Source organism: Geotrypetes seraphini, chromosome 12, assembly GCF_902459505.1.
Source record: "Geotrypetes seraphini chromosome 12, aGeoSer1.1, whole genome shotgun sequence".
NCBI classification, from domain to species: domain Eukaryota; kingdom Metazoa; phylum Chordata; class Amphibia; order Gymnophiona; family Dermophiidae; genus Geotrypetes; species Geotrypetes seraphini.
This window is the reverse complement of record NC_047095.1, coordinates 42,693,696-42,718,329: the sequence shown is the minus strand read 5'-3', so window position 1 is coordinate 42,718,329 and position 24,634 is coordinate 42,693,696. Positions and strand designations below refer to the sequence as shown.

General features: G+C 43.6%; 1 protein-coding gene across 1 annotated transcript in view; it reads right to left on the bottom strand.

Annotated features, from left to right (window-relative positions):
- Positions 1 to 13,985, bottom strand: part of ANKRD13C (ankyrin repeat domain 13C) — a 75,167-nt gene extending 61,182 nt beyond the window's left edge. The window contains exons 1-4 of the mRNA XM_033916600.1: positions 13,176 to 13,985; positions 7,464 to 7,505; positions 1,579 to 1,683; positions 43 to 128 (exon numbers count right to left, since the gene is read on the bottom strand). Of these exons, the coding sequence (XP_033772491.1) occupies positions 43 to 128; positions 1,579 to 1,683; positions 7,464 to 7,505; positions 13,176 to 13,539 (597 nt within the window). The 5' untranslated portion in view covers positions 13,540 to 13,985. The remainder of the gene's footprint in view (positions 1 to 42; positions 129 to 1,578; positions 1,684 to 7,463; positions 7,506 to 13,175) is intronic.
- Positions 13,986 to 24,634: the final 10,649 nt, after the last annotated feature.

Here is a 24,634-nt window from a genome sequence, read left to right as displayed (position 1 = left end):
CAACACATATGTATGTATAGCAATGGACAAATGACAACTCACTTCCTTTAGGGCTTTTAATAGTCGAGGTCGTTTCTCTTCAACACTTTCTCTAGATTGCTGTTTTAGCTTCCTTAAGAGTGCTGTAACTGAAACAAGCATGCACAGACATTAAATCAAAACAGAACCACCCCTGTGCATATAGAAACTCTTCATTAAGAGTTGCATCAACTCTTCTGACCTCACTGATTATTAACTTGAAGTATACAAAACTAGAAAGAGTACAGAAGACGTAATTAAACTTTCTTTAAAAAAAAAAAAAAGGAATATATAGCTTTCCGATACTCAGTAGGCCGAAGACAGGAGAAAACTAAGGGATGAGATGGAATTTGATTTACTGATTTTCTGTGATTACAATCAAAGCATTTTACATATTATGCTTGTATACAGGTATTTATCTTGTACCTGGAGTAATGGAGGGTTAAGCAACTTGCCCAGAGTCACAAGGAGCTGCGGTGGAAATTGAACCCAGTTCCCCTGGTTCTCGAGCCACTGTACTTACTAATCATTAGGCTACTCCTCCTTTCCGAGGATTCAATTGTAGTACACCAATGTTGAACTATAGAGCATTAGTTTTATTAATTAGAAAGTTGATTTCATTTTGGCATTTTGAGGATGAGAAGTATAACAAAATCGAGCACTATATACCCATGAGGTTCCATTGACTTGCAGATGCTCTTCAACTTGGTGTGCTTGAAAACCTGTGTTCTGATATTTCATTCCACTCTCTTATGGGGCAATAAGTTCTCCTATATACATACTTTCATCCCACTCCTAGTGTGCTCAGCCAAAAAGAGAACAGTATACAGTATAACTTCTTTTGTCTGTACTAATTATCTCTTCTTTGAGATTAACAATCAATATTAGGGCTGCACAGCGATTCCACAGGGCAATTTGTAAGCTTTTCAGAAGCATAAATTAAATATGCAACATGAACACTTAGGGCTCCTTTTACTAAGCTGCGCTAGCGGTTTTAGCGCGCGCTACAATGCCGCGCGTGCTAGACGCTAACGCCTCCATAGAACTGCCGTTAGTTTTTCCGCATGGCACAGGGGTTAGCGTGCGCTAATCTTCAGCACGCGCTAAAAACGCTACCACAGCTTAGTAAAAGGAGACCTTAGTTTAAACATAAGCTCTTTGTATTTTAACCAAAGCTACCATCTATGCAAGAGAAAAGCACAACATTCTTTTCAAGACAAGTGGACCTCAACCCAGTCTTCAGCACATACCCAACCAATCACATTTTCTGGGTATCTACATGAGAGATCTATATAAAATGAAGGGAAAACTCTTGTATATTCGTTCTGGAAATCTTGAAAATCTGATTGGCTAGGTGTGCCCCAAGGACTGGGATGTGAACCACTGCTCTAGACCACAAATGCTTAACAACAACTTCACAATTCCTGGCGGCCATTCCTGCATTTTCAAATCTTTCATCTTCAATTCTATATTGTAAACAGCACAACTAAATACATGTTCAAACCCATCTATTCTCTACCACCTCACAAGAAAAGGAAGGACTTGGATCAAATGTCTCACTCATTTGTCTGTCTCCATAGCTAATTGCTTCTGCCAATGGGCTCCATCCTTCAGCATTTTTCAATTTCACTGGCGCATTGTGTGCCAAAAGCAAATGGGCGCACTCTGGAAAAGAACAAAACCGTTATTTATCAGGTGAGCAAATCTTCTGGTAAAATCGGTATCTAACTAATCCTAACGACAAACAGGAGAAACTACCTTCACACCAGAAAGGGGCACAAAAACAAACAACGAAGGAGACCAGATGGTGCTCAATCCTATTTATTGCAAAACTTTTTATTGGTCAAAAGCACAAACAAAAGACCACCAAACAAAAGAATACAGCAGAGACCAAATTTTCAAAACCATAAAACCCTCCCCCACCCCCTACCCCTCCTCCCCACCCCAAAAAAAAATAAAGAAATAAAGGCATGGAGCAGCATAAGAACCAAAGGCACAAACAATACAAGAAAATAACTACTCAGTCAAACATTCAATACATGGCTACGAGCATACCCGGTCAAAGAGGCCCAGAAAGGCTCCCAAGTAAGTTGTAATTGATGACCCTTCACAGAGTCCATCTCAGAAATGTCACAATGTTCCATCTTCAATTGATAAATCATCAAGGATCACTATCAATCCTATTTATTAAACAGACTCAACAATCGTGTTTTGGCCCAAAAGGGCCTGCTTCAGGAGACTTTTTATCGAATGATAAATCCTATGGCGTATCAATCCAAATATCACAATAAAAACATTGGGAAAACCCCCCAAATGATAGCTGGCAACAATTGCCACAAACGCTGTGTCGAGTCTATTTAATAAATAGGATTGAGCACCATCTGGTCTCCTTCATTGTTTGCTTTTGTGCCTCTAACTAATCCTATACACACAAGACCAAATTTCTTTACTCTTACAAACTGAACATTGAGAAAGCATACGAAGATACAATACTATTATTTTTAATGCATAGATCAACAATATTGTATGTGGTCAATGTTTTTCTTCTCTGTTGTAAAAACCAATAAAAAATATTGAACTTAAAAAATGCTAGATGAAAAAATTAAACAAAACAAAGTGATGCTCAAAAGAATGCTCAGCTCCCTATATTTAGATTGGATTCCAGGGCTCTGTTATCTCATGGTTTTCTTCCTATCTTTGTTATGTTATGCTCTGTGTTGTCTTATATCCAGCCAATTCCTTACCAGGTGAGTTCGAGGTGGGTTACAATTAAGAAGAATTTTGTTAAAGCAGTTAGTTTTGCCCAAAGCCCCTACACAAGCTCAGATAAGTACCGATTTTGATGTATTTTTCACAGTTTTGAAATCTTCCTGTTTGTTGCACATTTAAAGTTTATTTCAAGACATTATATTTTGCTTTATTGTGATAGACTATTTTTTGTTCCTGGTGAACTTTATTTTCTAACTCCATAAATACATCACAAGTGGCAATGAGATTATCCTGATGAACAAGAAAACTCCTTTCACCTTCTAAAGCAGCATTTTTTAAAATTGCTGCATGTTTAGGTGAGGTTTTTTTAAATATGAGGGCATCTCATTAACAATAAAAATTGCTGAATTTATAGCCATTTGTTTCTGGTCACATCGGAGATTCAGTAGGGGTATGAGATGATCAAATATTGATTTAAAGAATATTATTCTTGCCACTATATTTTGTATCATTTGAATTTTTTTCATTAGTTTTTTGGGGGCTCCTAGAAGTAGGGCATTGCAGTAGTCTAACAGGGATAATATTATTAATTGGACTATTACCCTGTAATAATGTTGGAAGAAGTAGGATCTGATTCTTCTTAGCTGCTGTAGTTTAAGGAATGATTTGCTGGTTAAGTTGTTGATGTGATGTTCCATGCTTAGGGCTAGATTCACTAACCTTCCGATCTGTGTCCGATCCGTGTGCGATTGGAGGCAGGCAGGCCGACCGATTCACCAACCATCTTCATGCAAATGGAGGTGATTGGAGGCACGCCCCCAACAGACTGCACAGATCGGATTGAGCCGACAGTAGTGACAGGAGAAGCAGCCTCCTGTCACTGCTGTCAGGGCTCTGCCGGCTTTTTTTTTTTTTTTAATGGGACGCAAAATATCAAGCCTATTAAAAAAAATGAAAAAGAGCCTCCCGACTGGCACGGCACAGACAACCCACCCCCACCCCCCCAAACGGCATGGCCTGAACTAAAAAAGTTGTGAGCAGGAAGGGTGCTCAGTCCCTCCTGCTCTGTAGGCCTCCCTCCCCGCAACCAGCACAGCCCTCGTCCTCCCCGTGACCAGCATAGCTCTCGCCCCCCTCTCCCTCCGACTGGCACAGCCCACCCCCGGCAACAAAAAGTTGGGAGCAGGAGGGGTGCTCAGTCCCTCCTGCTCCTCCAACTCCATCGACGTGTCTAGCTGGGCCTTAGGCCCCGTCCCGGTGCATCATGGAGGTGTCTCCTTGGGAGAGGCCTGAGCCAATCAGGGACTTCCTTAGGGTTCAGCCTCAATATTTCCTTCCTAAACTCCACCCTGAGAATTCTGTTTGTCCAGCAAGTCTGTCTTGGCAGTACCCTTCTCCTCTACAGCAAATCCCAACTCTGTCCCTTCTACCTTGCTGCGCCATATGCCTGGAACAGCCTGCCTGACTCTGTATGTCAGGCTCCATCTCTGATGATATTCAAATCTAGTCTGAAAGCCCACTTTTTTGAAGCTACATTTAGGTCCTAACCCAACCAAGCTGTAAAGCACCCATTTCTACTGGTCATTCCCTCCATAGTCCCCCACCCTATCTGCCTCATCATTCTCCTTCTAATTTCCTATCTATGCAAAGTATAGAGATTCATCATTTTGTCCTGTGTGTCTGTCATAATCAGATTGTAAACTCTATCAGGCAGGGACCGTCTTTTGTATGTTTAATAAACAGTGCTGTGTGTGTCTGGTAGCTTTATAAAAATAATAAATCGTTGTTCTTGTCCACTAGCAAACAAGAAAAAAATAGGGCTTACCTCAGTGAAGTAAAACTAACTGCAGGAAAAGTAAATACACAACTAGTTCTTCAGGAGACTGCCACACACAGAAGTTCCAATAAACCTCTGCTTCATTTCACAATCCAAAGTTACTTCAGTGATCAGGAGTGGATCAGGAGGGAATTGCTACTGCTGCGGCCTGCACTAAAAACCGCACTATGCTTTTGTAAAAGGAATGGGGAGGGTTGTTATCGGGCAATTTTATTTTTCTGATTATCTTGCTCCCTCTTTGTTCTTAGCTCTGTTTCCAAGGCCTCCTTATGCATTTGCTGTTTCTTTCCTCTCCTTTACCTCTTGCACTACATCCATCTTTGGCACCAATTTTCAGTTTTCTGCCTCCATCTCAAATCTATTTTTTCAGCTCTTCCCCTTCCTTCCTTCCATCCATGTGCCACCATCTCTTTCCTTTCTTCTGCCCCTTCCATTCAGCATCTATCCGTTCTTTCTTTCTCCCTCCCTCCCCCCCCCCCCCGGTTCCACCAAATGTTCTTCCCACCCAGTTCCAAAGCACCCCTACCCACGAAAACTACAAGGAGGTCGCCAGCGTGGGAGCAATTCTCTTGTGTTGCCTGCGGCCTCCTCTGTACTGTTCCTTTGCTGTGGTCTGCCCAAGTGGAAACACAAAGTTGCTTCAAAGAGGAGTGGACCACGGCAAAAAAACAGCTGCAGCGTGCTGGAGAATCAAAGAACATTGGCTTATAGGCATTTTTGTCCTTTAGTACCTGCCCCCTCCCCCCAGTCGGACATCGCACTTACAGTTCTGGGATTCAAAAGCCGTCACCAGCGCTCTATGTTGGTTAAGGGCTTTGAGCATCTGCACATGTTCAAGGCTTCCTGGACTCCCTTCGAGAATCACAAATGCTCAAGGCCCTTCACTAGCACGGTTTTCTGAGTCTCAGAACTGTAAATGCAATGTCTGTCTGGGGCAGTGGGGGGGGGAGGATAGCAATGCCAATCATCAGAGGGGATAATAGTCCCAGTCACTGGTGGGGTGGGAGGGCAAGGCAGCAATGCCGGTCATCAGAGAGGGGAAGACAACAGTGCCGGTCATTGGAGGTGGGGTGGAGGGTAGCAGTACCTGACATCAGAGGAGGATGAGACAGCAGTGCCAGTCATCGGAGAGGGGGAGAAAACAGTATTGGTCATCAGAGGTGGGTGGAGGATAACAGTGCTGAACATCGGGGATGAGGTGTGGAGAAAATAGCATGTTTGTCATTGGGTGGGGAGGGGAGAAAAAACCCCCAGTCATAAAAAAGAAGGCTCGAATATAACCCAAGGCCCCTATTTTTGGCCATTTACCAGTATTTGGCCCCAAAATCTCAGTTTATATTTGAGTACATACGGTATTTTTTTGCATCACAGTGCTAATGCTGTATAAGACACCATTTAATATGGGAAACAATCATCACTGTTAGGGTACATCAATCTCTGATTAATAGGAGTACTTCTTACTCCAACGCACAATTTAAGGAAAAGTTGTAGAAGCGGTTCCATGAGAAGTGGGGGTTCACTAGGGGACTTTACTATTTTCAGTGGTGTCACAAATGCCCTTTCCTGGGAAAGTGATCTTAAAATTAAGTAACACTTATGGGCCCCAACAGTAAATAAGACCCCTTTATTCTGTAACCAGAATGAATGTTTTAGATATAGTTGAACAAATAATACCATATACTGTATACTCAACTATAAACTTGGATTTTAGGCCAAAAAATTGGCCCAAAAATGGGGATCCTGGTTTATATTTGGGCCAGCACCCACCCGATCTCCTCTCAAACTTATTGAAGGCCTCCACTGGGCCACAAGGCTCTGTACCCTGTCACCCCTCCCTGCCCATCATATCTCATCTGCTACTGGAATCCTTGGTGGTCCAGAGGTGTAGTGGGCAGGAGCAAGCTTTCTGCGCTCCTGTCCCGCTGCTAATCCGGTCACTCGCTGCCGCGAGTTCCAGCTTCAAGAATTTCCGGAAGCCATTCAGAAAACCATTTAGTGCCGAGCAGCAGCGCCAAAGCACACTCCTACTCAGTACCAGCTCAGCGGCTGAAGCTGGAACTCGCGGCAGCAACTGACCAGTTTAACAGCGGGGCAGGAGCGCAGAAAGCTCGCTACTGCCTGCTACACCTCTGGACCACCAGGGATTCCAGCGGCAGAGGAGGTACAATGGACAGGGGGAACAGGGTTCAGAGCCAGGGAGGGAAGGGGGCTGGGTGCTGTGCCTGGTAGGGAGGGGGCTGGGTGCAGATCCCGGCAGGGCAGGGCACTTGAATATTAAGCTACCTGACTTATATTTGAGTCACCCATTTTTCCTCCTTTTGGGTGGGAAAAATGGGGGTCTCGACTTATATTCAAGTATATATGATATATGTTGAATGTATCCTTGTCCCACTTTACCTTCATACAAAATCTGAGTAAACTCACATGGCTCCTTTCACTTCTAGTTCAGTTAGATCCAGAGCTGGTATACCTACATCAGAAGCTTTTATTCTTAACAACCCAGAAGTATTTTGCTAAACCCTTACTTCACACAGCAAGTCTTGAGGCCTGAGTCATGCATCATGTGGCTTTAAGTCTGGCTACAAGCCAATATCCTTACTAATGGCCATGATTCCCCTCCTGAGAAACAGAACAGGTGATTAAACTAGAGATCCTTTGCACACATATGCAGCATTATCTTAGGGTCATCAGGCACGACGATGACTATTTTTACTACAAAGAGCAGATGGCTGCAAACTTCTGCTTCAAAACACCACTGTAACGGGAAAACAGTGCCATATACCAATAAACAGGAATAAGATCTGGTAAATAAATTGTTTATAAAACAAAAACACTTATCTAATACATGCACTGAAATAAAATAAACTGCTGAACAGAAACAAAAGCAAAATCAACTTGCCTTTATGTCCCAACATGACAGCAAGGTGTAAAGGAGTATTACCTACAAGAAAAGGAAATAAAATAATGAAAACCACACAAAACCTTACACACTATGCTCACTCCCTGACATGCACTAGAAATGCTACAAAAATTACCCAGGTGATAACATTCATCTGCTTTTCAGTGGACTTCTGGAGTAGCATAGTAGATTACGGCAGATAAAAACCTGAATGGTCTGCCCAACCTGATTCATATTCATAAGGGACTTGACCCGAGGGCTTCAGGGAAAAGTAGCGCTGTTTTCCGACGCCGCCAAACTGTGCAATATAGTAGGTGAAAGCGATCTCACGGATGGTATGGCGCAGGATCTGATCAAGTTGGAAAACTGGTCCTCGACATGGCAGCTGGGCTTCAACGCAAAGAAGTGTAAGGTGATGCATCTCGGCAGCAGAAATCCATGCAGAACATACACCTTGAATGGAGAAACACTAGCTACGACCTCAGAAGAACGGGACTTGGGAGTAATCATCAGTGCAGACATGAAGGCTGCCAAACAAGTAGAGAAGGCCTCATCCAAGGCAAGGCAGATGATGGGATGTATCAATAGAAGCTTCGTCAGCCGTAAACCTGAAGTCATAATGCCACTGTACAGAACCACGGTGAGACCTCATCTGGAGTACTGTGTGCAATTCTGGAGGCCACATTACCGTAAAGATGTACTTCGAGCTGAGTCGGTCCAGCGAATGGCCACTAGGATGGTCTCCGGACTCAAGGGTCTCTCATACGAGAAAAGACTGGGCAAGTTGCAGCTCTACTCTCTAGAGGAGCGCAGGGAGAGGGGTGACATGATTGAGACATTTAAGTACGTCACAGGTCGTGTCGAGGTGGAAAACGACATATTCTTTCCTAAGGGACCTTCAGTCACAAGGGGGCACCCGCTCAAACTCAGAGGAGGGAGATTTGGTGGTGACACCAGGAAGTATTTCTTTACAGAAAGGGTGGTGGATCACTGGAACAAACTACCGGTGCAGGTGATCAAGGCCACTAGCGTGCTCGACTTTAAGAATAAATGGGACATCCACGTGGGATCTCTACATGGGTCGAGCAGCACTCTGACTTAATAGGGTGGGACAGTGGAATGGGCAGACTTGATGGGCTATAGCTCTTTTCTGCCGTCATCTTTCTATGTTTCTAATTTAAATTTTTATCAAGCAGTACAACCCAAGACAAATTGTTCATTCATATATTTCAAAGTAAACATTTTCAGGATTCTTGGAGATCTTGACTACTTTGACCTTACAGTAAGACATTTTGAATGGTCTAACAGTTCTCAATAAGAAGCCAAAGGATGCAATTTACAACACAGGATAGCCTCTGGCATGCCTATGTCACAGAATAATTTACAGCCCAAAAAAGCACCTGGAGAACTGTTAAGTAAGTCACTCACATTAAAAAAAAGGTTTGCTCATAGGAGGAAGTAATTCGGTATCAGTAGGATTACAAGTCACCAAGAACTATTAAAGATCTTCCCAAAAGCAGGGATGGCAAATAAGCATCTTCAACTGTCCTTAACACATCATTCTACATTTCCTTAGGAATTATTTTAAAAATAGTAGGGAAAACAACATCATAGCCTTAAGTTAATGCAAATTACAAAGAACCAAGTATGGGTTTAACAGTGGGTATTAAAAATGAGAACTTCTACACAAATATCTTGGTTTGTAACACATTATTGTTAAACTGCCCTAATAATGATATATGTGGATAAAAGTCTAAAGCAGGGAAGTAAATGTTTGAAATCAGATCACGGTGAACAAATTTAAGATACTGCATTTGAACTGTCTGGAGTTAGTAATACTGTAGGAGAGATAACCACCCAATAAAGCAGTTTACAGTGTAGTGCTGCATTTCAAATGGCTCCTAAATTAAAATAAAAATGCTTCTATTAGGCTTTAACCACCAGCTTTTTGAAATGATTCACCCAAGGCAACGTATTTATCAGTTTGACTTGGACCATACCTAGCTATATTCCTTTAGTTGAAGTGCTGAGCTAATATTACAATCAGCAAAAATACAAAGTTACTTCCAAATGCTACCAATATTAGCAAAGAAGCTGTGTCATCTGTTTGTAGAAGATGCAGTCAGTGCATTTAACATCGCTAAAAGGGTAGGGACAAGTTTCTAGAGCCAAACAGATCTCAGAAAGCTACTGCTCATCCCTAGGAGTCAGCAGCAAAAGAATGATCTACTCTTTGGGATCCTGTCAGGTACCTACTTCCTAGTGACCTGGACTGGCCACAGATAGGATGCTAGGCCTGCTGGAACTCTGGTATGATCCAACATTGCACTTATATACCTGTTAAAATGCAGGTGAATTTTAAAATTGATACTTGTGTCAAGCTGACAAAGTGGAACGCCAGAGTATCTTTCCAAATTGATTGGCATAAAGCTAAATGGGAATTAAGAATTGGCCTGGTTTTTTTTTTCTTACAGAAGCCCTATATCAGATTTGCCCTATATAAGAGATCTGAGAAAACCCAAATTGCATTCTGTTATTCTCCATTCCTTCCTGAATAACTTAACACTCTGTTTTTACGATGACCACTGTTCACCAAGGCAAAGACTTTAACATGACCTAAATTACTCCTGGATACTTTACCTGAATAGTGACCCCTAATTTAGAAGCCAGCATGATACACTAATAGTTAAGATAATCATTTCTAGTCTGGCAAGAATACATTGGATACCCTCCAATCCTTGTTCCTCTGGTAAAGGGGATGGGACTTGTAACAGCTTTTACTGGAGGGGTGGCCTAAGGGATCTGACCAATCGGAATCTTAGGCCACTCCCAGTGTATCTCAGAATGCACTGGGAGAGAGGCCTAAGATTCCGGTTAGTCCAGGTACCTAAGGCCCCTCCTATGGGCCAATCAAGGCCTTAGGCCCCTTCCTGGTGCATCCCACAATGCACCGGGAAGAAGGAATGCCATTCTGTGAAGGCATCCTTCTGGCCAGCCAATAAAAAAGGTATTGGTGGGGTCCGGGTGGGTATGCTTGCAGGGGGTGTTCCAGCAGGAGGGAGTGGGCATCCCTCCTGCCAATGGTCTTGGGGGGGGGGGTTTTCTGGCAGGAGGGACTGGGCATCTTGGGGGGGGGGATGGATGGACAGGTTCCTGCCTCCTGTGCCTTCCTTTATCTCCCTCCCGCCTCCCCCACGTACCTTATACAATCCCCAGTGGTCCAGCAGTGAACCAGAGCAGGAGCAGCCTAACTGCGTTCTTGCCCCATGGAAAGCCACTAGTGATTTGCTGCCACTAGTTCTTGCATGCCTCGCAAGAATTCACGGTAGCCAATCACCAGAGGCTCTCCATGGGGCAGGAATGCGGGAAGGTTGCTCCTGCTTCAGTTCACCACTGGACAACCGGGGATTGTAAAAAGTATGTAAAGAGGCAGGAGGGAAATAAAGAAGGCACAATCGGCCGAGACAGGAGGCAGAAGGGATCTCTCCTGTCCCAGCCCACCAGGTCTTATGGGCAGGCCCGGCAGAGGCCTGCAAGACATCAAGAGGGAGGGAGGAACTTTACATTATTCTCAAAGTGTGTAGTGTAATGGTTAGAGCTACAGCCTCAGCATCCAGAGGTTGTGGGTTCAAATCCCACACTACTCCTTGTGATCCTGGGCAAGTCACTTAATCCCCCATTGCCCCAGGTACATTAGATAGAGTGTGAGTCCACCAAGACAGATAGGGAATAATGCTTGAGTACCTGATTGTAAACCACTTAGCCTATAAGTGGCATATAAATACTAAAATAAATAAAATTAAAATAGTTATCTGTGCAGATATGTTTCAATCTTAAGACCTGCGACTATGGCAAAATATGTTTCAGTGAGGATTGTGATAGCTGGTACAATGGAGATACGCATTGCAATCAGTAGGTTTGCAATAAAAGGCAGTTAGTTGTAAGCCGATATTGTTCCTTGCATATAAGGCAATCCAAAAGGTTAATTTCAGTGTGATGGAAACTAATTTTGAATGAGAGATGAGTATATCTGGAATTAAGCCAATGAAAGAAAGAATCTAACTCTCTCTGGTGTCCTTTCCACAGTAAGAAGATGTCATCTACATACAGCTTGTAGAGGCATATATGATCTTTAAAGGGGTAGATAAATCTTTTCAAAGTTGGCTACATAAAAATTTGCTATGTCTGGTGCCCTAGCTGTACCCTTGGCTGTACTGGTGATTTGTTGATATTTGTTTTGGAATTAATAATAGTTCTGTGTCAATGCTATTTTTGCAAAGGCCAAAATGAGTCAATTTTGAATCCTTTGATCAAATTCTTGTCTTGTTTGTCTGTTTGATTAGATTGTAAGCTCTACTGAGCAGGGACTGTCTCTTGAATGTTTTAGTGTGCAGTGTGGTATATATGTCTAGCAACACTACAGAAATAATACACAGTAGTAGTATAGTAGTCTATAAATGGCACCTAACTATAGAATAATTAGGTGAGTTTTTTTTCACCAATTTTTAGGCACGATATACAGAAATCAGTTCCTAATGACAATCTAATTGCAATTCTGCCAATGGCGCCATTGTGCAATTGGCATGTGATCAGCAGCTGCTGATACCAGCGCCGTTTGTAGAATCCGGTCCTCAGTGTCTCCATTCTCTCTGCAGTTACTGTACGCTAATGGTTAACATTTGTGCACAATTTGCCAAAAAACAAAGAAACCTCAAGTACCAACATGTATAATTTGCAGTTATCACACAGTAAAATTCTAAGTTAATATGCATTAAGCACTAATTCTAGTAACTTTAGTAAAAGGGCCCACCTCAGTGAAGCTGTCAGTAAGAGGTGATTGCTGCACTCTGAAGCCCTTAAAAAAATGTTGCGATGAGAATTCCTATTTCCTGCTATCAAGGAGGGAGGATGTACTATTACTCCCTCTTTGATAAAATGATACAAACTACAAAATCATTCACAGAAAATATATAAAGGCTTTCAGCAAAAGAAGAAAACAATGATGCTCTACCTACAATTAAGCCTTTGCAAAACATGAATAAGTAGGTTAAAAATAAAAAAACACACACAAGTTATCAGATCTCCTAATTTGTACAAAAATAAAAAAGTTAAGGTGCAGGGGGCAGCTACATATACATAGACTCTCATGACGATTTCATAAGCTTATAAATTAGACTTTAAAAAAGGCTTGCGCACAACGATGGATTCGGAGTAAACCAGCAGATTCATTCGCAGATAGATACAGCACTTGCCTCGCCATAACTTCTTAACCATGGTGAACTATTAAATGATGCCAGCAATGGTTGTGATGAGGAGAAACAGCAAGAGGCGGTTTTATCAAAAGCAGTGGCTGCACACACTGCAAACACTACAAGGGCAGCTTCAACTTTCAAACTGAATCCAGTAGATGTGAAAATATGGCTTTGCTGCCTTGTTAAGTATCAAGAACTAGAAAGTAGAAATCTAAACCCTCTTTCGTGGCTTTAAAAGGGAGCAGAGAAGCGGTCTTCTCACTGCTTCTTTTTCGCAATTAAAACACTGCAGCTACCAAGTTCCCGTTAACTGTCAAAAATAAAGGATCTCCTTGGAGACTGTGATTTCCTCCACCGGGAGACTTGGCTCACAGACCTGCGGTGGCACTACCATGACCCCTGTGGAAAAAAAACAAATATCCAGAGACCGCAGGGCTTTGCTGAATTAGAGCTCACTCACCGTGGTTATCTTTCTGCCCGATACTGTGGGTCCTGATAAGCGATGACAGCCTCCGGATGTCGCCCTTGAAGACACATTCATGCACCGGGAAGTAACCGGCGGCGGCTTTGCCGTCTACCAAGTTGGTGCAGGCGGCAGGAATGAAGCCGCCTGGGATCGGCGGCGGCGGCTGCTGCTGGTGGTGGTTGGGTTGTACAGCCGGCACCTTCAGCACTCGGTGGTTGCTGAAGATCTTATTGGCTTTGCTCTTACTAGTCCTGCTAAAGGTGCCGGTGGCCGCCGCCTCCTCGTCGGGCTCCAGCAAGTCCTCATCCTTGTTGGGCTTGTGGTCCCTACGCAGGGAGCGGATCTTCTCGCCGGTCATCGCCGGCAAGCGCAGTCAAGTACCAGACGTCTAATAAGAAAATGAACTCGATGTACCCTATCGACTCCTGACCTCCGGGGCGACAGAAGAGCGAGCCCCGAGCCCAGCACCACAACGAGGCATGGAAGAAAAAAAAAACCTCCAACAAAACAACACCGCTAGTACAAGTGCAGCTGCAAAGTTACAAAGCATAAAACCCAAAAACTAAAGCCGCCCCTCGGCCCACGCGTAGCCCTCCGGCTCCTCACTCCCACTGAGCGCTATCCGCCATCTTGCGCCGCTCATCTCGCGAGACCCGCGCCAGCAGCCGATGAGAAAGGGTAGAAGGAGGGAGAGAGAGCAGTCTCGCGCTGAAGCATCGCGAGAGGTAACAAAAGGGACCCTCCCTCTGCTCCCTGGCGGAACGGAAAACCCCTCCTCCTCGGCTCGCGAGAAGTGACGTAAATCCGCCTCCCTATGCATGGCCTGTGGGGGTTGTGCGAACAATTCCTCTGCTCTAAGGGAGTCCGGAAGTGGGTGGGGGATTCATGTTTGACGTAAGGGAATTGTGGGCGGGGAAGCCCTGATAAGATAGCGAAAGAGTTGAAGGGGAGGGAGCGATGTCACAGTGCTCCAATTCGTAATGTCATCCTTTAGGTGGTTTTAGCTGTGTGGAAGAGCCTTTGCCTCTTAGAAAACTGGAGCGAGTAAGAAAGATGGGAAGGGCTAAGGATGGGGAATATTCTTTTTTTAAAAATTATTCTTTAAATCAGGAGCGTTGAAAAGTTGAGAGGAAATAAGGAATGGCAGCAAGTTCCTCTCAGCTGTTTTCTAGGGTAGGGTATTGGTCTCATAAACGTAAAATAGAAATAAAAACTCGTGGTAGGACTGAGGCCTAGGCAAAATGGACCCGAACAACTTGGACCCCCCCCCCCCTTCACCCCGAGAAAGTCCCTAAACCCCTACTTGACCTGTTGTCTGTTAGGTTGTAAGTTCTATTAAGGCGGGATCGTCTCTTTAATATATTGTTATAAAGCACTGCGTATGCCTATCAGCTCTATAGAAATGTTAAATAGTAGTAGATATGCTAGTTCACTGGCTCTCGAGTGATTTATACATCGGTAAATTAGATGCTGGCAGAAAGAGGCACTTGGGAGAAGGCTGCAAGGCATGGGAGCTACCCCTATGAGAAGAGCTCTTGTCTGTTCTCCACCCTCTTCTGTTTTCTTCCAGGCTGAAGGAGAATCATCAAGCAGTACTTCTTACCTGCTGTTTCATCATCTTCAGGTCTTTCTCTGCAACCAGGCCCATGTAGGACCCCCTTTGTGACAGTTTTATAATGTATTTACATCATGTTGGGGGAGGGGGCAATATGCCTGTTTGGTATAGGACCCACTAATGTTTACTCCTGCCCTAGAAAAACCACTTCAGTACCTGGCCACATTTCCTTAACTTGGGTGTCTGTGACTTCTTGGGTTCAGATACTTGTAGTGTTGCTTTTAAATGGAGTAAGGGGGAGAATTAATATAACCCTCCTTTTATAAAACCACAAAAGTGAGTTTTCTCCCGACGTTCATAGGAACTCTATGAGCATAGGGAGCATTCAGTGCATGGGCTGGTGCTAAAAACCGCTTTTGCAGTTTTGTAAAAGGAATAATGCATTATGATGTTGGCTGACTCTCTAATCACAGCCTTGGAGTAGGAAGGAACTGGGAATAAATCAGAACTGGCAGTTTATCTGATCTGTGATAGGAAACTTCATAGTACATTATGAAATCTATAGTCCAGTTTACTACACTACAGGTGTCAACACAGAAGGAACACTGTCATAGTGTCATAGATACAAGCCTAAGACACTGTCTTCTGCTTCGTGCTTTAGAATTAGTTACAGATTACCGTATATACTCGAATATAAGTCGAGACCCCCATTCTCCTCTCCCCCAAAAGGAGGAAAATGGTTGATTTGAATATAAGACGGGGGCTTAATATTAAAGTGCCATGGCCTGTCATGATCTGCACCCAGTGTCCCCTCCCTCATGCCCTCCACTGCCAGGCTCTGCACTCAGCCCCTCTCCCTGCCAAGTTCTGCACCCAGTCCCTTCCCTTGCCAGGCTCTGAACCCAGCCCCCCTCACTCCCTGCCATGCTTGCACACAGCCCCCTGACCTATCAGGCTCTGAACTCAGCCCCTTTCCCTGCCAGGCTCTGCACCCTGTCCCACCTTCCTTCCCTGTACCCTCTTCCCCTTCTAGTTGGGTAGTGGTAGGCCAGGACAGGAGGGATCCCTCCAGTCTCACGCTACAAACAATTTTTACCCTTCTCTCCCCCCCCCCCCCCCCCACGGTGGTCCAGCAATGTATGGGCAGGAGGAGCGAGTTTTCCGTGCTTGAGCCCCTCCTTCCAATCTCGTAGCCAGCAGTGCCAGGCCGGCAGGGTGTGAGGACACCGTTACTTTTAAATATTGTGTTGGTTGTTCAGTGGAGGAACATCCATGTGCCGCTGCAAGCACGAGGGAGGCGCGGGAGCTTCATGCTTAGCCCCAACCATGTCCTCCAGGACTGGTGAACCGCTGTGGATGAGAAATGGATAAAAAGTCCTGTCTGGACTTCCTGTCTTGCAAGGACATGAAGTGGAGGTGCATGGAGTCTGCAGAACCCACAAAAATCCTGCCGGAGTTTCTGCAGGCTTCATTTGCTTTCCCTGCACAAGGCTTCTCCCCAGAGTTTGTAAATCTGATGTGGAGAGCCTTTCTGATGAGACCAGGTCAGTTAGTGCAGCCTGCTAGTGCGCAGCCATTGACCCAGGGAGCGTCCTCTCCTCCATTGTCTGCTTCTCAGTTGAGCAGACCTGGCCTTGGCTCCAGTGACCTTTCAGAGACAGACTGGTCAGATTGGAGGACAGAGTCCATGCCATTTTTGTCTCAGGATTCATATTCAGCCTGGATGATTCTGGCTCCCTGTTTGGGTCTGAAAATCAAGAGGCCTCCCTGGCTCTTGACCAGGGAGATGACTCTCAGATCTGCCGCCTCTTCAGGTTGGTGTCTGTCCACCACTTTATTGCCAATGCTATTAAAGAACTAAAGCTGGAGGTTCCATCTTCCGCTTCCCAGTGCATAGTCATGAGTGGCTCTAATACTCAGACCTCCTTTTTTCCTGTGTATCCAGATATTACTGCACTGGTTACAGAACAGTGGGAGAACCCAGAGAGGTCCCTGAGCATTTCCAAAGCCATGTCCAGGCTTTATCCTATGGAACCGGATAAAGCAGCTATTTGACCAGCCAAAGTTGGATTTGGCGGTGGCTCAGGTCATCAAATGTATGACTCTCCTGAGTGAGGGTGGTGTTATGGTGAAAGATTCCCAGGACCAGTTTGAAGCTCTTGCTCTGGGGATCAAAGCTGCTGCTGCTACCTCGTTTGCTGCTTGGGCCTGCCACACCAGATTGTGACGGCAGCTCTCTGCAGAGGAAGATGCCTTCTCCCAATTTGTGCTGGAAGAGGTGGATTATGTGACTGATGCCCTATATGACTTATCAAGATCATGAGCAAGGTGTCGGCTTATACTGTCTCACTCACAGAATGCTCTGGATCAGACAGTGGAAGGATGACTCGGCTCAAAGACAACATTGAGCAGGCTGTCCTTTAGAGGCAGATGCTTTTCATTAAGAACCAGTGTGACCAATTGCTGCCCTAAGTCTCTGTCGGACAGTAGACCACACTGACCTCTGGGTAGGAGTAGGAGCAATTTTCTTCCTTCCCGGTAAATACCTTTCTGCAGGTCCCCCATTTTCAAGTTTCAAGTTTATTAAAAATTTGATTAATCACTTATTCAAAATTCTAAGCGATGTACAAATCAATAAAATTACAACATTTTAGGGGGAAACAAAACAAACACTTAGAACTAACCTAACAAATTGAAACAAAAGGAAAGGATGGGAAGAGAAATACAAGTTGTTGATAGTAAGTAAGACATGTATGGGAAAAAAACAATAGGAAGGGAGAAAGCAACGTGCTTCAAAAAAGTTATGAAATAGGATTCAATTGAGGCTCCTAGTCAGGCTTTCTAGCTATCAAATGCGTCTTTAAACAGAAACCTTTTTAACTTGCTCTTAAATCTGTCTACATTATGTTCTTCCCTTAAATAAATAGGGAGGGAATTCCATGAATGGGGGGCTGTGACAGAAAAGATGATTTGCCGCCATGTATTAATGATCTTGAGTGAGGGAACTGTTAATAGATGTTGGTCGTGTGACCTGATGAGGTGTAGGGAATCAATAATTTATCAATAAAGGTGGGAATTTTGTAAAGAAGAGATCTGAGAGTTAACAGACTTAATTTATATGTTATGCAGTGAGCAACTGGGAGCCAATGCGCTTTCTTAAGGAGAGGTGTCACATGATCGAATTTCTTAGCTTTCATTATAAGTTTAATTGAGGCATTTTGTATAATCTCTAAACATCTGATTTCATTTTGGGCTATTCCCTTAAATAGAGCATTACAATAGTCGATTCTTGAAATTACCAAAGAATTAATTAATGTGTTAAGTGAATTTGAACATAAGAATTTGACGTAGTCTGAAAAAAGTTGATTTAACAATACTACTAATGTGGTCGTGATAGGTTAGTTTATAATCAAAAATAACCCCTAGAATCTTAATGCTATTGATCGACTGTAAAGTGGAACCCTTGATAGTGATTGGAAAATTGAGCTTAGGATCATCTTTCCATGGAAAGAGCATAACATTTGATTTATTAACATTGAGAGCTAATCTGTTAGTATCGAGCCATTGGTGAATCTGTTTTCACATGAAAATAGCCCGGTCAGTCATCGCAGCAGTGGCTCCTGGAGAATTTCTTGCCTCCCTGGATCTCACGGAGGTGCATCTACATATTCCCATCTTTCCAGGCCACAGAAAATATTTAAAGTTTCACATACTTCAACAACATTTCCAGTTTGCAGCTTCTGCCAGGAGCTCTAGTTAGTGATGTCCAATGTCTGTCTATTATATGTCCCTATTTACCCATTTTATAAGTGTACATCGCTTTGAAATTTTTATTTTAAGTGTTTTATCAAATTTTAAATAAAATTTGGAATCAACTTTCAGGAAATCATCCCTCTTTCCAGCTCGCTCCCTCACATTTATAGAAACAAACATAGACACCATCACCTTCAAAGTTCAAAGTAAGACATCACACCTTCAAAGTTCTCTGCACTCAACTCAGAAGATCCACACCTATCTGCATGCTAGATCTTGTGCCTATAGGGACACATGACAGCATCTCTTTCTCTTGTACCACATGCAAGATTTCACATGCGGCCTTGGCAATGGCACCTCAGACAGCAGTGGAATCAATGGACCTGATCACTCTCACACCAGATTCTACTACCGAACTCAGTCAAGCAGTCTCTTCAATGGCGGATCCACTCTCCTCTAAAGGAGGGTTGCCCTTTTCAACCTCTTTCACCTCAGCTCATTATCATGACAGACGCCTTCAACACTGGCTGGGGGGCACATTTAGGTCCCCTCCATTGGAACCCAGCAGAACTAGGCCTACATAGTAATCACCTAAAATTACGCACAATCTTCTATGTCTTGCGAGCCTTCCATCCATGGCTACAATGCAAACAAGTCCTCATACAGACAGACAAGCAAGTGGCAATGTTCTACGTCATCAAACAGATGCTCTGGATCCCCACTTTTCTGCAGAGGCATACTGCCTCTGACGTTTTGCTCTGCCCTTCCACATGAATCTCCAGCCAGTTTCTATTCCAGAACAAGCAAATGCTTTAGCGGATTCACTCAGTTGCAAACTCGAACTTCACGAATGGATCCTAGACAATGTGGTTCTCCAAAGACTATTCCAGTGATAGGGAACCTTAGTCAGAGCTTCCTTGGCTCACAAGACAATGCAAAGTGCCCACAATTTTGTTCCCTCCAATAAGAACATAAGAATAGCCTTACTGGGTCAGACCAATGATTCATCAAGTCCAGTAGCAATTCTCACAGTGACCAACCTTCCATGCTACCGATCCAAGGCAAGACATTTCATGAGATGCTTGCATGAAATGCTTTCTGTATTCCTCAGAATTAAGCTAAAGAAAAAAACCTATTCAGACGACATTGCTAGAACCTTGCACCAGTACCTACTGCCACAGCCTAATAAGGGCTGCTGAGATAGCATCATACCAGCAGGCTCAGGGATTCTCTAGGGAACCAAATGAAATAAACCAGCTTAAGGGTGATTAACTGGTAACACAATTCAGAAACAAAGATAGAACCAAACAAACTTCTGCGGTTTGTGCCCTGATCGTATCTGATCAGAAAAGCCAGTACTGAGAAGACTTCCAAAATGAATACGTACTATCACATCATATCTTATAAGATTTCCCTGCTGGGCAGAAGGAGTGGACCATTCTGTTATCTATTATGTACTATATTGTATTTATAAGGGTATTCCAAAAGGTAAAGTTTGCAGCCAACAGTTGATTTGACTCAAAACATATAATGGATATAGAGAAGTCACAGCAGTAAAGGCAGTTCCTAGAAATGCATATTCTGACAACCATATAAACAGAGGGTTCTGTATATTATGAAACACATACCACAAAAAAACATATTTTACATATATGGTCACTTCACAACCCCGGTATGGGAGATATCGACAGTGCCTGTCTATTGCCATGTCAGTACACAGCATCACTACTATCACACAAGCAGTCATTACATGCAAGTTACACCTGTGCATGACTTCTCTAATGTTACAGTAGAACTGTAAAACTGAGACATATTCCTTTTGTTACAAGTAGATGGAAAACCATAAAGCTGCATGTTGAAATGGTAATTGTGTCCCAAATAGCTTTCAGATACATAGTATGCTATTAACAGACACTGGATCTGTGCTGGCATAAACACTCATTGGGCTGTAGAAGCCAGAAGTCAACCTTGGAGCTAATCATTAAATCACATTGCAGCCATATTGAATAGCAACAAACAAAACTGGTGCGAAAGGACAAAGAACAATTCTCTATATAGCTGAACTTGAACATGCCACAGACAAGAAATAACTACGCAAAGGGTGATAGTGAAGGTCCTGCTAAAACAGAACCACAGAACGAAAAGCACAGATTCCACTACCGTTTCCATATAACTTTCCCATTCTATGGCGCTGTTATCATTAAACATGTCAATCACTTCATAGAATTAACACACACACCCCCCACTTCCAGACAGCAGCATCATCAGTGGCCACCACATGGATCCTTATATGGAGCATCTTAGTCCTCGGTTCCTACTTTGATGGACCTTTCCTGCTTTCTCTTGGAGAGAAAAAGAGATAATGGTTACTGCAGATGTGGCAGACAAGATGGGCCATGTGGCCATTATCTGCCATCATGTTTCTAGACCAAGACACAACATTCTGTCATCACAACTCTATTTTTTTCCTTGATCTATCACCACCACCTTTTCTATAAGAAGTAGTTAGAGATTCACCAACAAGTGTGACTACGTCTCCTTTGTTTGTCTCTGGAGAAAGTGAAGTTGCTTATCTGCAACAGAGGTTCTCTGTAGACAGCAAGGGAATGTTGTCACACCCTCGCTCCTTTCCCTCTACAATTTATATATATATATATATATATATATATATATATATATATATATATATATATATATATTAGAGAAGGACATGGGGACAAATTTTTCCCCATCCCCGTGGGAACTCATTTTTCCGTCCCATCCCGGCAAGTTCTTTTCCTGTCTCTGCCCCATTCCTGCAAGCTCTGTCCTCATCTGCACAAGCCTCAAACACTTTAAAATCATAAGTGTGCGGTTAAAGCACAGCTTACAGGAATGGGATGGGACAGGGAAATTGAGTTCCTGCTTGTACAGGGATAAATTTGTCCCTGTGTCATTCTCTAAGATATATATATATATGGTTACCAGATGTCTGGGGAAACCTGGACATGTCCTCTTTTTAGAGGACTGTCTGGGTTCCCGGGTGGACTTTCCAAAATCCAGCCACATCTGGAAGGCCTCAGCATGCGCAGATGATATCACACACATACTCCAGGCCCTCTAGATTTGGCCAGAGCTCGTTGGGGAAGACAAGAGGAGGCTTTGTTGGGGTGGAATAGGGCAGGGCTTTGGCAAAATGGGGCAGGGCTATGTGTCTGGGGTTTTACCATTCAAAATATGGTAACCCTATATCTTTCTATATAAGAAGGGGCTCATAATCAAAACTTAAACACATCTAAAACACCAGTACAAGAGATTCCGAGCATTCCAAGCGGGCAAATGGAACAATTGCCTAACCGCCCTCGTTTCCAATTCTCTGCCCTCCCAATTGTTCAGGAAGTCATTAAAAACCTATCTCTTTGACAAATTCCTCTAACTCCCCTCCCCCTCCCCTGCCCTTGATATGCCTCAAACTCTGAACCCTCCTACCTTGCCAAGCCACTATATGGCCTTTCATAATAGATTCTGTTTATCTAAATGGCCTGTTCTTGTTACACCTATATATTATATGCCTTATCATTGCCATGTATGTAACTTCGCTGTAAATGTACAGTCTCTTCTTCTATTAACCGCATTGAACTTCCATGGTATTGCGGTATACAAGAATAAAGTTATTATTATTATTAATAAAAACCAAGATATCCAAGTGCTGATAATTAAACCGACTTTCTGGTCGTGTCATGGGACTTTTTTATACCTCTGAATGCTGCTGTGTATCCAGAGCTGAAAGGGGTGTATCTGGAGGAGTGGTTAGGGCAGTATGTGGGTGGGATGGAGGCCGACCTGCAGGGATAATTGAATGTTTTACTAGACATCCTGTACGAAACTTAAATGTTGTGAGTTAGATGATGTAAAAAGAGGTATAACTGTCAAAAAGGTATCCAAAGTGACTAGATAACCACTGCAGAGATAAAGTAAAGACACACACACACTCCCCCAGTGTTCACTGACCCCTCACACCCCAACAAAGATCAGAATAAGAAAGTACATACCTGTCTCCAGAACATTAGCACCTGGTATAGGAAAACCCAGTAGAGCTGCACACAGGTGTCTTAAATAGCCTGGTGGGTGGGCTAGTGAACCATAGAGAGGAGGTCCCAGGCCCTTAAGCCAATCTAACCACTACATTTATGGTGGAATATGTGCACCCCAACCCCCCCCTCCAAACCCTACTGTATTGCCATTAGGTGCCACCTGCAGCCATAAGGGCTAATGGGATTGTAGACAGGTGGGTATACTGGGTTTTGGGGGGCTCACCATAACCTATAGGGGAGTTCTGGTGAGATGTATCTTGCACCTTTTTTGTGAAGTTCACAGCAGTGCCCTATAAGGTGCCCCACTGCTCTGTTGCCATGTCTGGATGGCCAGTACATTAGAAGATTGGCCCCTCCCACGCCCAAATGGTCTTGTTTTCGGCGTTTGGGACTTGGATGTATTTTTTGAAAATGAGCATTTTCCCACTGCCAACTTTGGGCATCTAGCGTCATACACCCAAATTGAACTTAGACATATGTTTTGATTATGCCCCAACACTGGATGTCTGTCAACAAATTACAACTATGCTCCTCCAAGATGGAACTCCTTTGGATCCGCAAAGAACACTGCAACCGCGCTCATCCCTCGCTGTGCTGGGATTCACCTACTATAACTGCGAAAGACCAAGCATGCAGCCTAGGAATACCCTTGAAAGCAACCTATCGCTTTCCGACCATATCTCTCAGGTGGTATCTTCCTCGTTTTACTACCTACAACTCCCAAAAAATAAGGAATACTTTTCAGAGTCTGACTTCACCCAACTATTCTATACCTTAGTACTCTCCCACATGGATTACAGCAATGTGCTCTTCAATGGTCTCGCAGCAAAGATCATACAACGTCTTCAACGTGTTCAAAACGTGGTGATCAGGCTTCTAAAAAAACTTTGTGCCTGCGACCCTGCCTCCCAGGCTCTAGCATCAGCTCATTGGCTGCCTGTAGCCAAACACTGTGTCTTCAAGGGCCTGATGCTAGCATTTAAATCCTTGCATGACATGGTGCTGGGTTATGTGATGGCTAAGCTTCCTCTGTACGTGCTAAACAGGTCCCTCCGCTCCTAGGATGAAATACACCTCAAAACACCCCCCCGTGCTCTTCGACTTCAAACCGCCAAATGACATTCCTAGTCCCACTTCATACTGAGCCACTGGAATAGACTGTCCCCGCAGATCAGATCCCTTGAAGGACTCCTCAACTTTAGGAAAGCAATAAAAACATACCTCTTTACCTAACCTGTGCCCTTGACTGATGGATCACAAAGAAATTAATATTAGTACCAGTACGTGTCATGTAAGGAAACATTGTAAAATCTTGCACTGTAACTATGGCAGATCCAACCTGTAAACTGTCTGTGTGCCAATTAGGATAACTATGGCAAATTGTAACGGTAAACTCTGTATTATGTATATTAGTATTAGACCTTAGTATGTGTTAAGTTAGAATAATAACTATAAACTTGTACTGAAATTATGGCAAATCCAGTGCAAATTGTAACCTAACTGTATACTATGTATATTTAACCTGTAACCTGTTCTGAGAAAACTAACTAACTAAATGTATTGTTTAGCTGTAAATATGTATGTATTGTTCAGCTAGAGAGAAAACTGAATATTAAGGGGAGGAGCCACTGAAGGCGGAGTTCCTGCACATGCTCAGTAACCCAAAAGCTTACTTTTGCTATGGGAGAGCACTGCTGACCCACAGGATCAGAGTAAGTGTGACTAGATTCCTCTGCTGTGTACAGAGAACGATACGCTTTATGGATCTCTGCCAACCTTTTGTGATCTAACAGCTCTGCCCCAGGCACTCTTGCCACTCTCCCGAAGCTCAGACCCCCCACCTGGAACTCTGGTTCCTCCATTCTGCTCTTGCTGAGCTGCCTCCTTTTTCCCCCCTGGCATTCATCTTCCTGTAGTCCTATGCAGGGCCAGTGTTAAACAGAAATATCAGCAGATAAAGACCAGCATGGCACATCAAGTCTGCCCAGAAAAGTGGGCAGGGTTGTACCTGTGACTCTGTGTGAGTTACCCCCTATATCTTTAGGGTTATAACTAGGGCTGCACATTGATTA